This window comes from Silene latifolia, chromosome 5, assembly GCF_048544455.1.
Source record: "Silene latifolia isolate original U9 population chromosome 5, ASM4854445v1, whole genome shotgun sequence".
Taxonomy (NCBI): Eukaryota; Viridiplantae; Streptophyta; class Magnoliopsida; order Caryophyllales; family Caryophyllaceae; genus Silene; species Silene latifolia.
In genome coordinates, this window is record NC_133530.1 from 4,960,532 (window position 1) to 4,979,218 (window position 18,687).

Here is an 18,687-nt window from a genome sequence, read left to right on the forward strand (position 1 = left end):
TATCTGTTTTGTGAGTGACATTACCCGTCACTTGCTCCGACCCGTCTTCAGCAAGACTAACTCAAATTTGGGAATGAGTCGGCTTAACCCAAACTATATTATTAAACAATAGGAATAATTGACGAGAATAATCCCACCTTTGTGACGTCTTCCAAGAATAATCCCACCTTTTAATAATCCAAAAACAAGCTCATCTTTTAACCTCATCTTCTTTAAACAATCCCTCTATCAAAATGATTTGTTATAGTAGATTATATGAGTTCCTTCAAATTATTGTTTTATTTTAAATTATTAATTAGTTGCATTATTATAATTAACATGAATAAAAATTATGTTTCGAAAACTCGATACTGCATTGTTATTTTGATATTTGTAAATCGATTCGTCGATTAAGAAGAGAGATCGAGCAAGGCTATCAAAGACAAGTAAAAGAGGCAAGGAATTGAAAATTTGAAGCCATTGAAGAGCAAAGTCAAGGTTTAACCTTGACCAATACAACCATTAAATTATACCAAAAATTAACCCATACAACCATTGAAGAGCAAAGTCAAGGTTTAACCTTGACACTAACAACATCATCAACTGAGCCCATCTTCACCAATTTTGAACACGGAATCGAAACCCGAGTTGATTTGCAATTACCAGTAGTGAGCCACCATCGTTCACCAACCTCTCCTCTTCATCTTCGTCTACCACATCATACGTCCCGATAATCAACCGCATATCTGTCGATAACGAGGCCCGTCTGTATTCCTAAGTAATATGTCGTTCCTATATGGGCTTAGGTTATCTTACCTTGTCCTACAAGCTATGTACTCCTATATATACTTCCGTATTGAATAATAAGAGAGACAAGTCGTATCATATTGTCGTATCTTGTGCTTAACATGGTATCAGCTTTCCTAAAACAAAATAAAGATCATTAACCCTAATTTCTCTCTCGCCATGGTTGACGGCGACGGGAAATCCGAAACATCCGGAACCACAAAAATCGACCCCTCCTCTCCATACTTTGTCGGCCAAAACGATAAACCCGGGGACCATATTACGGACGTTCGTCTCGATCTCACAAACTTTGATGAATGGACGTATGATGTCCGTACTGCGTTAAAAGCACGTCGTAAGTATGTGTTCCTCAACGGGACAATTAACGAGCCTCAACCACCGTGTACTGCTGCTGATTGGGAGACGCTTCATTCGTTTCTTGTGTCCTGGCTCCTAAATACCATCACTCCCGAGGTAAAAAGCTTTCTCCCTAATTACGAAGATGCAAAACGCCTATGGGATGCCCTCCATGAGCGTTTTAGCATAATCGATGGACCAAAAATTCAACAGCTTAAATCGGATATTTATGAATGTCGCCAAACGGAGTCAATGAGTATTGCTGCCTATTATGGTCGTTTGTGTCAATTATGGGACGAGCTCGACAAACTACAGCCTCTTATTACTTGTACGTGTCGTAAGTGTGATTGTAATATTGCCAAACAATACGGTGAACGTCGCGACTCCGATCACTTGCATCAATATTTGCTCGGTTTATTGCCTGTCTATGCCACTCTACGGTCCTTTCTTTTGTCTCAAACCTGTAATACTACTCAAATTTTCAATTTATTATTTTGCATCCGAACTTTGGGACAAAGTTCTTTTAAGAGGGGAAGATTGTAATACCCTAAATATTTTATATATTTTTAAATAATACAAATTATGATTACTTTATAAACTTTCCTAATTTACGTTTTATTTTGATGAATAAAAAAAGGTGCACATGATGGTTTATAATATAAAAGACTTAAACCCTTGTTTACTTCTACTTTCCAAAAATCCCTTCTTCTGTTGGCCGCATGGTTTTCCTCTACATATTGATCTTCACATGGGTGAGACCATCTTGATTTTTCCTTTTATCAAAGTTAATCACCAAAACAACACTATTCATATTTATAAGCCTTTCTCTCCAGTAAACGTTTTTATCAATTGATTTCATTCGTATATACGGTGCCCACCTTCAAGTACTCTCCTCTATACTTTGGCCTTAATTGTACCGATTCGGTTTTCTTACCATCCATCGTAATCTCAATAATTATGTGGCCATTCTCCAAAAATTCGTATCAACATATATTAAGGTAACACGATTTTACCGATCCTATTATTATTACTATTATTCGGGGTTGTATGTATATGTGCTAATTGTTACTATTTTGGATTTGTTTGGTGGAATTTGTTTTAGTGTATAATGATAATTATTGTTATTGATAATAATAATAGTAGTAATAATAATTATATTTGGTGAGATGGGAATGATGGATAAACAAGCCCAAAAGGATCGAGAGTTACGTACTGGTTAGGCTTGTGCTTTTACAAAGTGAAAGTTTAAGGCATGATCTTTAGCATGTGGATTTTGCCAATGATGGAACACGTATGATAGAAATCGTATGGCAAGTGCGTGGATTTTTAGTATTGGTATTACTAGCTTATAATTTCAATTCCGGGGATAAGCTTTTTGCTTGTTTATTACATTGGATATGAATTTGACGCAAAAGTATGAGATTGAGACTTTGGTTTGTGACTTATAGTATTGTGTTTAATTTGTCGATTTCTTTGACCTTGACTCGTGGGTGAGTAGCTTAAAGTCTTGTACTTTAAGTGTTGAGCAGTTCCTTTAATGGAATATTTGACAATAGCGATATTGAAATTGAGATGAATACTGGTTAGTGATATTGAGTTATTGGGGCCTTTGAGCCGAGTTATGTTTACGGTCCAGTGTGGCCATGGTTTTGAGTTAGTTATATTGTTTGAAATCGATATTGAGATGTAAATATTGTTTCGCGGTTTTTATCCGCCAGTTCACTCACCCCTTGTCCTTGGCTTAGGTTCGACGATGAGAATACGATATCTAGTTACTTGGAAGTATTTATTGTGAGACGGAGTAATGAGATGAAATTTGGTTTAATTACTAAGACGAGAGAGTGTGGTATATTAAGGAATTAGAAGGGAGTTGATTTGAGGTACTGGTTAGTTAATGGGGAGTGTTTTTATTATTCTGTTTGTTTATTTTTATTTTTATGTGTCTGTGTTTCCACGCCATGACCAAAAACTATCCTGCTTATATTGAGGTATTATCGATTACTCAGCTTTCCGGCTGACGTGTTTTCTCCCTTTGGGGCTACTCGTCATGGGGGTAGTTCCTTTCTGTCTTCTGGTTTTATTTCAGGTTACTTCCGCTGCAGTTCAAAAGGATTTTTATTTCAAGAGAAGATTTTATTAAAGCTTTGTAAAAATTTGGTTTCATTTGTAGTATTTTATATTTAAAAAAGATTTGTATTAAGAGACTTTGTATATTAATTATAATATCCTTGTATTTCGGCCAGTTTTGTATGTAAAAGTAAGTTTTAATTTAGCCGAAAATCAGGGGTGTTACCCCTCTGCCTACTCTGCATAGGGCATTTAATTTGTTGTCACAGGAGAAACGAGTACGGGGTGTTAATCAACCTCCTGCACCAGTCATCGAAGTGTCTTCGTTTGCTGTCCGTAACGCTGCCAGTCCACGTCAGCCTGTCCCAAAAGATCATTCTCAAATGTCCCGCACCGAGCGTCAGGCTCTGACTTGTTCCAACTGTAATCGAAAAGGGCATAATCGTAGCATGTGTTTCGACCTCCTTGATGAATTACCGGACTGGTGGTATGATTTGAAAGGCATTAAGAAACCATATAAGGGTGGTAGTGGTCGCGGTAGTAGTACCAGTCGTGGTGGGACTGGACGTGGTGGTGGTAGTACCAGTCGTGGCGGTCGTGGTGAAGCGAGCAAAGGGGAGGCAGACGATGTTGTTGCTGCTGCCGTCAATGGAAAAACAGAGGAAAATGTGACGGTCTATGCAGCTGCTAATCACAATTTCTCAGGTAAGTGGCTCATTGACACGGGTTGCTCGCATCATGTTACGGGCAATTTAAAAATCTTGACAGACATACGAAAGGTTCCCAATCGTGTTGTTGGCTTGCCGGATGGCACGCAAATTCATGCCTCCCAAGTCGGCCGTGCAGCACTTACCTCCACCATCTCTCTATATCCCGTTTTATATGTACCAAATTTGTGTTGCAATTTAATTTCCGTATCGCAACTGAGTGATAGTCATAGTCTTAATTGTGAAATTGTTACTAATGCACATAATTGCACTATACAGGACCGTCATACGAGAGCGGCGATTGGAGCGGCTGACAGGTTGGACGGACTGTACTATCTCAGACAAGAACAAATAATCACGGGTTCGGTTGATGTTGAAGACTCAGTTAATTTATGGCATAGTGGGTTGGGCCATCCATCTGAAAAAGTAGTCAAATTACTTCCTTTTTTGCGTAATAATAAGAATTCTGTGACACAACCATGTGAAGTGTGTCATCGTGCTAAGCATGTTCGTAATAGTTTCCCATTGAGTAATAATAAAAGTAGTCGAATTTTTGAGCTCATCCATTGTGATTTATGGGGGCCATATGACCCGCCATCTACCTGTGTTGCGCGTTATTTCTTAACTCTTGTTGACGATTTTTCACGTGGCGTATGGATATATTTGTTACGCAATAAAACAGAAGTTTATGATAAATTTATGGAATTTTCAGCAATGGCTCTCCGGCAATTTTCCTCGGTTATTAAAATAGTCCGTAGTGACAATGGTACAGAATTTAATTGTCTCCAATCATATTTCAGTAAACAGGGCATTTTGTTCCAATCTTCTTGTGTTGGGACTCCCCAACAAAATGGAAGAGTGGAAAGGAAGCATCAACATATCCTTAATGTAGCCCGTGCACTTCGGTTCCAAGCTCATCTTCCATTGGAATTCTGGGGTGAATGTGCCTTGGCCGCAGCTCATCTGATAAACCGTACCCCGTCTGTATTAATTGGAGGTATAACTCCATATGAAGTTCTATTTGGCTCACCACCGCCTTTTGAACGCCTCAAAGTGTTTGGTTCGTTATGCTTTGCCCATAACCAAAAATCAAAAGGTGACAAATTTGCCAGTCGAAGTCGTAAATGTGCTTTTATGGGGTACCCTTCGGGAAAGAAAGGTTGGTACTTGTATGATCTCGAGAGTAAAGTCTTCTTTGTGTCTCGTGATGTGAAGTTTTATGAAGATCAATTTCCGTTTCGTATTACCACGGCCTCCTCGCCAGACCCTATTGCTCCTTCCTCTGACTATGTGGTGGACTGGGAGAATATGGACAGTGATACCGCAGCCCAGACCCACGACACAGATAACCTACTGGCGGGTTCAGGGGGGGATGATGAGCCCCTTGTGAATGTCGAGAATGGAGAGACGGGTGAAGGGAGCCATGGGAATGAAGGCCGTGGTGCCACGACTGCTGACCCGTCGTCTCATGAATCCGTGTTGGGACGCGGGCATCGTACGAAGATTCCAAATAAAAATTTACGTGATTATGTTCTTGAGAGTACAAATGTAAACAGTCCGTCCGAGGCCTTGCAAGTCACCGTTACATCGCCTCTCTCAGGTATGCCATATCCTTTAGTTAATTATGTAAATAGTAATAAATTCTCACCGGAGTATCGTGCTTATTTAGCTGCTATTACTTCTAATAAAGAGCCACGTTCGTTTAAAGAAGCTGTGAAAGATGAAGGGTGGCGCAAGGCGATGGAAACTGAAATGAGTTCCTTAATTAAAAATGGTACATGGACCTTGGAATCATTGCCCGCTGGCAAGAAAGCTCTTGGTAGTAAGTGGTTGTATAAAATAAAGTACAAATCCGATTCTACAATTGAAAGGCTGAAGGCTCGTCTAGTTGTATTTGGTAACCATCAGACAGAAGGTGTGGATTACGAGGAAACATTCGCTCCTGTGGTAAAAATGAGTACAGTGCGTACTTTTCTAGCTGTGGCCGCCTCTCGCAACTGGATACTTCAGCAGATGGATGTTCATAATGCTTTCCTGCACGGGGATCTCAACGAAGAAGTGTATATGAGGTTACTACCAGGTTTTCGCTCTCCTGTGCCAGGTATGGTGTGTCGTCTTCGTAAATCTTTGTATGGGCTTGAGCAAGCACCACGCTGTTGGTTTGCTAAGCTGGGTGTAGCATTAAAGGAACATGGGTTCAAGCAGAGCTATTATGACTACTCATTGTTCACTTTGGTTAAAGGAAGAGTGCAAATGAATGTTTTAATTTATGTCGACGATCTTATTGTGTCGGGAAATGACCTTGCCGCGGTTACTGATTTCAAGAAATACCTTAATTCATGCTTTCACATGAAAGATTTAGGTGACCTCAAGTACTTTCTGGGTATCGAAGTAGCACGAAACCCCGATGGAATTTTTCTCTGCCAGCGCAAGTACGCGCTAGATGTCGTTGCTGAAGTTGGTTACCTCGGCAGTAAGCCGGCCTCCACTCCAATTGAACAAAACCATAGTCTGTCTGTCACTTCAAGTGCATTGCTTGATAATCCCGAGTCTTATCGACGCCTGGTGGGTCGTTTGGTGTACTTGTCTGTGACTCGGCCCGATCTTACGTATGTCGTTCATGTGTTGTCTCAATATATGAATCAGCCACGCCAAGCTCACTGGGAAGCTGCCCTTCGAGTAGTCCGTTATCTTAAAGGTACACCGGGACAAGGTATTTTACTTCGTTCTAATACTGACCTACACCTCGAAGGATGGTGTGACTCTGATTGGGGTACGTGTCCTCTCTCTCGACGTTCTCTCACCGGATGGGTTGTGTTCTTAGGGTCGTCCATTGTGTCGTGGAAGATTAAGAAACAACACACTGTATCTCTCTCGTCTACTGAAACCGAGTACCGTGCGAAGGCAGCCATAACTTGCGAGATAAAATGGTTAACTGGGTTACTAAGCGACCTGGGAGTTGCACGTTCCGCTGCCGTGCTTATTTTTTGTGACAATCAATCTGCCTTGCATATCGCTAAAAATCCAGTTTTCCATGAGCGTACTAAACACATTGAAATCGACTGTCACTTTGTGCGCGATGCTATGACCGATGGTCTCATAGCACCATCGTTTGTTCGAACTAATGTTCAGTTGGCCGATGTACTTACAAAAGCGTTAGGTGTGTCTCAGTTTGTTTCACTGACCTCCAAGTTGGGCATTTACAATCCGTATGCTCCAACTTGAGGGGGGTAACGAGGCCCGTCTGTATTCCTAAGTAATATGTCGTTCCTATATGGGCTTAGGTTATCTTACCTTGCCCTACAAGCTATGTACTCCTATATATACTTCCGTATTGAATAATAAGAGAGACAAGTCGTATCATATTGTCGTATCTTGTGCTTAACAGTCGACCACCAATCCACCATGGTGCACTACAAGCAGTAACCACCACGGTTTGAGAAATTTTTGATTGTTCATCTTTCTGAACTGAGGGAACAACTCGTTATTGTCCACGATGGACACCAGCCCAAAACTAAACCGAAATCAAACTACCAATAGGGTTTCCGATACTCCCCGATATATTTTCTCAAATTATATTTTAATACAAAAAATATTATTTTTGAAATTGGTTGACTTTAAAAAAAATCATAATAACGATAGGTTAGAAATACGGAGTGTCTCACGATTCTTGGTTTTTTTGGCTCGAGTCTTGTCCAATTTAGCTCCAACTTCTTCTAGTAAGTTGAACTTCTTGTTCTCTCTCCGAATCGCGAATAAAAACGTGTTATCAGGATGAAAAACAAAAGGGTTATATCCGTCTTAAGTGTGGGTAAAAGAATGTTACTCGGTTAATCAAATCAATTAAAATAAAAATGAAATTTTTAGAGAGAATGGTTAAGATTGAGTCATTTTAGAAAAATAAAAATAAAAATGTAAAACTTTGTGCATTCCATAAAATAGAGTCTAGTAGTTTTCAAATTCAAACAAAATATAACATAAAATAAGAAAAAAATTTTAAGAGATTGTTAAAAATAAAATACGGGATATTTATTACAAATAAACAAAGCATATGATAGACACATAAAGTAAGCCGTATTGTACAACTACAGTTACTACACAACAGACTTAAGACTGTATTTATTACTCCCTCCTATTCACAATAAACCTCTCATTTCATTTTGGCACAAATATTAAGGAAACACACTACCCCACCATATAAATAAATTTGGACCACACAAATACACTACCCATCATACAATTAAATTTGAACCATACAAACACTTACCAAAAAAGGAAATAGGGAAGTTATTGTGAATAGACGGAAAAAGAAATAGGGAAGTTTATTGAATAGGAGGGAGTATTACACTTGTACCTCACTTGAGAAACTAGGAATGAGAAGAACTGAGCTACTACTCCTTTTATAGCATATGATCAGCATCCTATCACTTCGTTGTTCTTCGTTCAAAGACTAGCAGGAAACCCCATATGCTAAATTCATTGCCCAACAATGATTGACTTTACTCCAATATTTGTCCAAGCAATAAATGGTCTTCAACACTCTTTTGCAGAGTTCACAAATATTTGTCAACAATAGACGAATATAGGTACATTGTACGTAACTTCAAATCATGGAGGATATTAGAACAACGGTACATACATGAGTCCATACGATAGACGATAAGAGAACAATGGTACCTACATAAGCTCTTAACATAGACGATAAAAGAACAACAACGGGAGATATCATTTTCTTCCGCTGTATATGTATCACCATATCCCTGAAAGAGGCAATTCAATTAAAACAATTAGACTTAGAAGACAAAAACATAAACATATTATAGATATTAAAAACTTCACCAAACAAACACATATAAGGAATTAAGATCAGATGTCTTAGGTTAAGAAAGACCTATTCGGGATAAATAGACCTCAAGTTCGAATCTCCTTCCCCTCTATTGTAATATGACTAAAATATACTCCCTCCATTCAACTCCACTTTACATGTTTGCTTTATCACGTTTGCCAACGCGACTTTTACGCGGTAAATATCTTTAGTTACGTATTTGTAAAAATTATAAAAGTTAGATATTTTTAATGTACTCTTAAAGACGAATCAAATAAGATCCCACATGAATATATTTTAACTTATGTATCGAATTGAAGTTGAATGTTCGTTTGTGAATAGTGTGCGAAATAGAAACCTGCAAAGTGGAGTTGAATGGAGGGAGTAATAATTCATAATATGATATTTACATAGCTACATTTGCTATATAAAAATCTTACATAGAAAATTATTTTTAACCGAAACAAATAATGTATAGGTGGTTAAAATGACGGTCAAAATAGGTAGAATAAATAGATGTTGGGGGAGTACTTTACAAGACTAGAAGGAAAACACATATGCTAAATTCATACGCTAACAATGATTAACTTTGCTCCAATATTTGTCCAAGCAATAAAGGCTCTTCAACACTCTTTTGCAGAGTTCACATATATTTGTATTTGTCAACAGCAGACGAATATATTGACATTGTACGTCGCTTCAAAACATGGAGGATAGAACAACAGGAGATATCTTCTTCTTCCATTGTAGATGTACCACTTCTTCCCTGAAAACGGCAATTCAATTAAAACAATTACTCATAGAAGATAAAAACATAAACATAAAAATCCAACTTTTTGTCAAATCAACATTTATCACTTATTCAACATGGTTAGTAATATGGCGTACTACTACTACTACTAGAGTACTAGGTATATATTTTGAAAACGATTAATTACTTTTGTGTTGTCAACATGGCTAGTAAATATATATATGTATATATGTTCTTGATTTCTCCTACTCCGTAATATTTTCCATACCTCTTCGAGCAATAGCGTTTGATCCTGTTTTTCTCCATTTGCAGCAGGAACGAACAAGGCAATCACCTTATGCAAAATGGTTCTATTTGCCAAGATTGCAATGATCGAACACATGACGAATATAGAAATAGCTGCCCATAGGGAACTGTGTTTTATTACCGTGTAGACGCCAGTCATAAACGCTAACAAGGTTGCATATAAGGAGTGCATCAGTATAAACACACTTCTATCAACCAATAATCGAGCCATGTCGGGTTCAGAAACCATAGACCATACCAAGCAGAAGAGGACCAACATGGAAGTACACATAGCATATGCATCAGCTAGTAAAAATACTAAGAAAGCTGCTTCCTTTGCAAGAAGGGCTTCCCCATTGTTATTGTTAATGCCACCAGGTAGGGTGAATCCTGCTGCAAATGTAATCGTCGCTAAAAGTGCCGCAATAACAGAGAGAGTATTTCTCATTTGCTCCAGATTGGTCCCTGGTTGAATATATGTTGTTCTTAGATATGGATTCACTTTAATTTGCTTGCACATTTTCGCCTGCAGGTAAATCATACATAGATTAAATTGAGATAAGATATCGGCATTTTTGTTCAAAGAATATTGTGACATGATAAGATATCGTCAGTTTTGTTAAAAGAGAAAATTGCAGGGGTCGTCGGCAAAATTAGCCAATCGGTCAACAACTCAACATGTATTATCAAGAGCAAAGTCAATATCTCTCCTAACAGTTTTGCTCTGTATCCAACAAATATACTGATTTGGAAGGGAAAGTATGAAAGAAGCAAAGCTGCTACATGAGACAATGACTTTATCCCTGTCAAAATTTCTCATACAGATCAGTGTTTTTTGCTGGGTACATAGCAAAGTTGCAATGTATTACGACTTTATTTCAATACAATCTTTTTTTTTTTTTCGGCTATTAAAACCAATAAAAGTTATATAAAATTGGGATTGCAGGACTGTCTCTATATATAGAGCCAATTGGAATTGTAAGACGAATCATCAAATTATCAATAACACAAATCTTATTATTAATATTCTTCATCTCTATATTTTAACAATCTACATAGTATAAAAGCCAGGTTTTTTCTTAGCTTCTGATTGGCTGTTGAGTTTCTACATGCGGGCCCTCCCATGTTTCCTATTCTATTTAATTACCTTCTCTTCCCAACCCAATTCATATTCATATCTCCTTTTCCTATTTTAATTACTTATGTTAAACCATAAGTTAAAATATGACAATTACATAAAATGTTGCAAATTTATGTACATTCAACGGGTTTAACATGTCAAATATCATTAATATAATTCTAATAAAATTCAATTATATATTATCTGATATTCAACTCTAATATTTATCAAATATTCGAATCTCCAAATTTGGACTATTTATATTGTCACGGTATTGAACACTTAATCACGCTCAATTATATGTTACACTCAATTATATATTCATGTATCTAATAATAGCGCCTGCTATTACGACCCGTGCATTTTTTGCACGGGAATAAAACTAGTATGAGATATATCATTGTGCCAATAATTCATAAGTGAATGGAGTAGATGGATACACCGTATATGCACAATAATAGCATGATTATTAGTACTACTGAAATGTTCGGCACAGGATGGAAAAAATGGTAAATCTTGGGTATAGTATTGTACATAAATCTACAATAACTTATGGCAAGGTTCTAATTGTTTGACAATGTTTCAAATTGTGGCAGTAAATTACTCCCTCATCCTCCTCATTTGTTTACTTTTCATTTTGACATAAAGATCGAGAGGGGATCATTTGTAGGTGGTGTTAGTAACTAACCAGTTGACAATGGGTTATGTAAATAATCAAATTACTCTTCAAAAATATTCCTAATATAAAAAGGTAAACACATGAATGAGAAACCCATAAATTGAATACGTAAACAAATGACTAACCTATTTTATTAAAACCGTCCTTGGCCATCTTATGTAGGTTTTATTTTTCGTAAAAAAATAATTAGGTTGGTGGAACATACCCAATCGCCATTTTCCCTACAAAGCTTGGCAAGCAAGTCCATAGCCGTAGTACCAGAATGGTTTTTGATGATCCGCTCGACCCCATCATCAAGGAGTAGTATCTTTGCAAGAAGCATATCCTTTCTCTCTATTGCACGGTGCAATGCAGTAGCACCATCATCATCAATTGTATTTTTAAGCTCTGCAATTGACGGAATTTCGAGGAAATTATGGTATTCTTCAAAAGTGTGTAATTTAATGTGGTGTAAGGGCGTGTCATTTGCTTTGCGACAAACGCTTTGTAGGTCCTGACAATTGTTAACGAAGGCAAGAACAGCGTCGCCCTCTTCTCTTTTACAAGCTTCAATCCAATCAAATTCTTCTTTTTGTATAAGAGAAGGGTTGTTCAGCAAATTTACTCGCCAAAGAGCGTTTGATTGTTTCGCATAGTCAAGGGCCGTGTTTCCTTTATCATCTCTCAAGTTGACAATCCACCAATATTTGTTAAGCAACTTTCGACCGGTTTTCTCTGCGTACATGATAAACTTATCTTAATCAAAAGAATTAAATCTTTAATTTTAAACATTACGGTAGATGAACCTTTTTTATACAAGCAAGCATTATAAAGTAAGTTTTAATTGTATTTAAAGTTCCCTCGGTTTACATATAACATATTTTCAACTAGTACTTCTCCAATATAAAATTAATGAAACGTACCTGAGCAGGAGGATAAACTATGCAGCACTGTAGTCCCGTCGTTGCGACGAAGCATGCGGAAACGCGGCTCGTCGATTCTCATTATCTCATCCACAACTTGTTCATAACCAAACTTGACGGCGAGAAAGAATGGACTTTCACCCCTATTGTTGGGAATCTTACACAAGCCAGGATAGGTTGACAGAGTATCAAGGACAGCTTCTTGGATTAACTTTGAATTCAAAGCGGAATGCAATAATGTATTTCCATCATTGTCTACACATCCACCATATTTTTCCCACAACAACCTTTCTACATTCCCTGTATTTACAAATGTTAATAGACTTTGACATGTACTAAATACAACATTTTTTCTCCCTATACAAAAAAAAAAAGAAAAAAAAAAAAAAAAACAAAGCACACAATGTGTACAAATTAAACCCCTTGTTTTTCTATCCTTTCCCAGGCTTTCTTGGACATTTTAGGCATCTAGATGAAGTTATGAGGGAACTAACTATTACTCCCTCTATTTTGATATTTATTATATACTCCCTCTGTCCCGGTCATTTGTTGTCCTTTTCTATTTTGGGGTGTCTCAGTCATTTGTTGTCCTTTCTATTTTAAGAATGAATTTCATGAGTAATTTGATCATTCTCATTCATTTTGTTCCACTTGTCATTTGGTTATTGGTCCTCTCCTCTTTCCTTGGTTTTTGTGCCAAAACCAAAGGACAACAATTGACCGGGACGGAGGGAGTACTATTTTATTTTAGGGTGTCTTAATCAATTGTTGTGTAGTGAATATGAATAACTACATCGAATAAGTTGTATATGTTATGCGGAAGCGTGAATATCACGTGTTGGGTCTCTGCTGCATCTGTGTCCACAACCCATAATAGTACGATATTGTCCGCTTTGGGCCAAGCCCTCACGGATTTACTCTTGGACTCCTTCCCAAAAAGCCTAGTACTATTATATTTTCTAGACACTTATAAAGATGAGCTTCCATCTTTATTCTACCGATGTGGGACAAGGGTTTACTGCTTTCCTTATCTTTATGCCAAAACCAAAGCACAAAATTGTACAAATAACTATTTGTTTATAATTAAAATAAAAAAAATTGTAAAAATGCGTTAAGGAGGCTTGTTTCTGACCCAACCCAAAACTTGTATTAATTCGACCCGTATTTTTCTGAAATGACCAAACCCATAAACCGGTTGATCAAATCGTTTGATAGATCTAGATATAACTCGTATAAGATATTTGCAAATAAGGGATGCTATCTTCCATTTCTTCTCGTGGATCGTTTGGTTCAACTAGGCGGAATAGAATGGAATGGTTGATAGTATTGGGGTATGAGGGTCTAAATCCATACTTGGTTAATATTTTTTGGTGCACCATAGATTTATAAAAAGGGGAAATGGAGTTTGATTTCATGGGAGGGTGGGTATAAAATTTCAAAGGATTGCTGTGGTGTTAGAATTCATTAGGTATATAGCTTCATTTTAAATCTCTCCAACCACACAAACAATGAAATTCCATTTCATTTTAATGTAACCAACAATTTATGGACTATACAACCAGTTGTATATGTTGTACGGTGTAGAATCTGAGTTTTGTGATAAAGTATCCGAGCTTTATGTTAAGGAATATGAGTTTATTAGAAAGTATTGAATTCATCCATTTATAAATTAAAAACATGAATTTTGAATTAGCTCAGAAAGAATACATATAAGTTTGGATTCTAATACCTTGATTGTACAATGGTTATGGTACAATTGGATATATAATCCTATTGTAACCAGTCAAACAGCCCCTCAAATGTATTAGGCGTTTCTTTTTTTTTTTTTTTTTCTTTTTTTTTGCTTTTGCAATGATTTTATTAAATCAAAGGCTATTTCTAACGGTGATTTTACCAAAATTTAAATACATTTCAAGACTTGTACATGTTATGCGCATAAAGCGTACTTTCCTTCTAATGAATTTAAGACGCTGTTTAGATTTTGGGATTCAATATTCATCTACCTCATTTAATTAACTACACCATCATTCCAATTATTTGTCTTCTTTTGATTTTGACACAAAGAAAAGAGAATTGGGGGAGGGGTGCCAAATAACTGCCAATTAGCCAATTACAGTATTAGATAACAAGTTTAGAGTGTAAGAGAGAAAATTGCCCATCCAAACCAATTAACTGAGACACCCAAATAGAATAGTATATAAAAGAAATTACCATCTTCTAATTAAATCTGTTCTCTGTACCTAAATTTTCCTATTCAAACTAGGAGCAGAGCTAGCTGCTAGCAACCCCGGAAAATGGTTAGAGTGATCTATTTTGTTTATTTGTTACCAAACTCAGTAAACGCGGTGTCTTATTATTAAACAACGAAAGAAAAATCTGATATAGTATACTCCGTAGTTTAATTTATTTCTAGCCCACGAATTTACGTAGGGTAAATCTAAATAGATAAGGACTAGAGAAGGGAAGAGTAATAACCTGAACAATTGGTAGTAGCAAGACTAAGAAGCGACTGGAAACTTGATGAACCGAAAATAGAAGTGTGAGGGAGGGGAGACATCAAGATCTTCTCAGCGACTAGATTCAAACCGTTTTTGAGCGCATAGTAGAGCGGTGTGTTGCCATCCTCATCGGCGATGGTGCAGCTCGTAAGTTCGGGATCCATTAACATTATCTCCATCACACATTCCTCAGATGGTTCGTGTACACCTAAGGTGCAGGTCAACGGCGTCTCTTGTTTATAAGTCAACGCTAACCACGGCAACAATAATATAGTTTTCAAATTGTTAGTCGAAAATTGCAGTAACAATGAGAAAGATTAGATATAACCCGATTAGTAGTGACGTGGTATGAAAGCCACTGCCTTGAAAACTATATTCCGGTACGACCGTGGTGGCGATCAGCTAGTGCCGGTAGTTCCCCAAGGATAACACTACAGTCTCCAACTCAGTTTCGCCCACTCGGAACTGTGAGACTTGGAACGACAGAAAGTATTTCTTTACCCAGAAATTATAGAGGAGAAGAGAAGAGAAGAAGAGATTAGAGAGAAGGGAGAGTGATTGTTGTTGTGATTATGCTGAAGAGAAATCATCTATTTATAGCAAAACAGATGAGCAGAGGAGCCTAAAAACGTCCCTTTCAAGCAGTAGAAAAAGATTAGTGCAGCATTATACAGGTCCACAGAAGTAATAGTGCAGCAATAACTCCTCCACTGAAGCAAAAGAGCATCATTAGCAGCTCCACAGCAGTCCCACTGAAGCAGTCAAGCTTCAGTCCAAAACAAACAAACGACTCTGGCCCAAAAAGATAGGCAAAGCCCGCCGCAGGCGATTGCCAAATCCCAAATCACGGATCACGGATCACGGATCACGGATCACGGATCACGGATCACGGATCACGGATCCGGGCCGGGCCGGGCCGGGCTCGGGCTCGGCACGCACGCATCGCGCGCAGCGTGTCGAGCTGAATTAAGCACCTCGCAAAGCTTCCACAAAAGCCTCCCATGACCCACTAGTGATATGGTAAGGAGTGTGGTCATATATAAACACAACACAAACACTATTCCTCACCAATGTGGGACAAAATGGAAAAAAGACTATGCTCAAAGTAGCCCCTATTTCCAACAATCCCCACTAGGGCGCAGAGAGAAAGAAAAAGAATTCTGGGTAAAGGAAGGATTGGATACTTAGGTATCAATATCTTTCGATTTGAATTGACACTTTAGTGAAATGAGGAAACAACTTACTTACAACGAGAGAATATCTTGCGATTTGAATTCTAGTGAGCTTCGGTCGATACCCCCACAACACATATCATACCTTCAGATTTAGATCGTTCCGCGAAAGTGCAACGCGCTCTTTTAGAGTTATCGTTTACCTCAGTGATCGATAGATGTGTTCGAAGACTTCTCATAGTCTAATGATAGTTACACCTACGTAGGTGACTCAAGTGCTTCTTAATAGCACTTCTCACATGAGTCATTAAGGACCTAAGTCCAACCTGGTGTATGATCCATCAAGTGCGTCTCAAAAGCACCACCATTAAAGCTATGAATCATACAACGCCATAAGAATAGAAGCTTTAGACCTAGTCAAGTCTCACTCTTGACCTAAGGACTTAAGCCCCATTCCCCTCGACATATCAACGACTAGTCTCCTAGCTTGACCCTTTAGTAAAGGGATCAGCTAGATTGTTTTCGGACTTCACATAGTCCAAAGCAATCACTCCATTGATTTGGAGTTGTTTAACTGCAGCGTGTCTTATTCGAATATGTCTCTTTTTCGAATTGTAGACACTGTTCTTTGCAACACCAATTGCTGCCTGCGAGTCACAATGCAGGGAGACCGGTGTTAGCCGTCCGCCCCATACTGGTATATCAGCTAAAAGGTTTTTCAACCATTCAGCCTCTTGCCCTGCCAACTCAAGAGCTATGAACTCAGATTCCATGGTAGAGCGTGCAATACAAGTCTGTTTAGAAGACTTCCACGATATAGCACCTCCACCCATGGTAAAGACATAACCACTAGTAGAACAGATCTCATCGTTACCTGCAACCCAGTTAGCATCACAGTATCCCTCTAATACAGCAGGAAATTTACTATAATGCAAACATAAGTCAACTGTTCCTTTCAGGTATTTTAGTAAACGATGAAGAGCATTCCAGTGTTCATTGCTAGGGTTATGTGTATAACGACTCGATCTACTAATCGCATAAGCAATATCCGGTCGAGTACAGTTCATTAAAAACATCACACTACCTAGGATTTTAGCATACTCTTCTTGGGAAACACTCTTGCCCAAGTTTTTACACAATGCTACACTAGGATCATAGGGTGTTCGCGGGCACATCATCAAAGCGGTTAAACTTTCTCAACACTTTTTCAACATAATGAGATTGACTTAGACAGATTCCATTGGAGTTTCGGATGACCTTAACTCCTAGGATAACATCAGCTTCTCCTAAGTCCTTCATCTCAAACTGTGATGACAAAAAATCTTTGGTTCTAATTATTACCTCTAAATTATTACCAAGTATTAACATGTCATCAACATAAAGGCATATGAGCACACAATCGATTCTCTATTACCTTTGAATAAACACATGAATCGAATGGTTAACCTCATAGCCATTACTTATTAAAGTGTTGTTAAATTTCTCATACCACTGTTTAGGTGCTTGTTTCGATCCATAAAGAGACTTGTTCGGTTTACACACTTTACTCTCTTGACCCTCAATCACAAACCCTTGAGTTGAGACATGTAGATCTCTTCCCTTAGTTCACCATTCAAAAAGGCAGTTTTAACATCCATCCATCGATGTATAATAAGGTTATGAATAGCAGCTAAGGCGACAAGAGTCCTAATAGTCGAGATTTTGGTCACAGGAGAGTAAGTATCAAAATAATCAATACCCTTCTTTTGTGTAAAGCCTCTAACTACAAGTCTAGCTTTGAACCTCTCTATTGTACCGTCGGGTCTCATTTTCTTTTTAAAGATCCATTTACTTGTAATGGGTTTACTACCTTTAGGTAAGTCAGTCAACTTCCAAGTTTGATTTGACATAATAGAGTCAAGTTCATTTTTAATAGCATCTTTCCAAAAATTAGCATCAATGGATTTCATTGCCTCACTATACGTTTTTGGGTCATCTTCTATTAAAAAGGTTGAAACAAATTCATCACTAGCACAAACAGTGTATCCATGTTCGACAAAGAAAGTTGAAACAAAATCGGCTCCAAAGTTCTTTGGACATCTAGGTCTCTTACTCCTTCTAGGTTCAACATCAAGATCAGTAGAAGTGCTACTACTAGCAAGTGAAGAGACATCAATAGATGTAACAGGTAAACTAGGAGATGAATCAACATTCTTCTGTAATGGAAAAACATGCTCAAAAACACAAAGATCTCTAGCTTCGGATATAGAACGATCACTTAAAGACATGAATCTATAAGCGGAACTATTTTGAGCATAACCTATAAAAACACAATCATAGGTCTTTGATCCAACGGTAGGTCTCTGAAGTCGGGTAAGCCCACTTTAGCCAAACACCCCAGGACTCTAAGGTAACTTAGGTTAGGAGGGATAGCCCTTCCACATCTCATAGGGTGTCTTGTCAATTTTCTTATGAGGTACACGGTTAAGAATGTGACAAGCAGAAAGTATTGCTTCCCCCCACATGTCGTCAGATAGGCCAGAACTTAAAAGCATAGCATTCATCATCTCTTTTAAGGTT

At 37.8% G+C, this 18,687-nt stretch overlaps 2 protein-coding genes across 2 annotated transcripts in view; one reads left to right on the forward strand and one right to left on the reverse strand.

Annotated features, from left to right (window-relative positions):
* The window catches only part of LOC141656488 (polyubiquitin), a 36,822-nt gene that overhangs the window by 3,540 nt on the left and 14,595 nt on the right, over positions 1 to 18,687 (forward strand). The window lies entirely within an intron of this gene.
* Positions 9,365 to 12,280, reverse strand: LOC141654712 (protein ACCELERATED CELL DEATH 6-like). Its single transcript, XM_074461832.1, has 3 exons — positions 11,762 to 12,280; positions 9,741 to 10,283; positions 9,365 to 9,487 (listed from the first exon to the last, which is right to left on the reverse strand). The coding sequence occupies exons 1-3, from the start codon at positions 12,278 to 12,280 to the stop codon at positions 9,365 to 9,367; spliced, it is 1,185 nt and encodes a 394-aa protein (XP_074317933.1).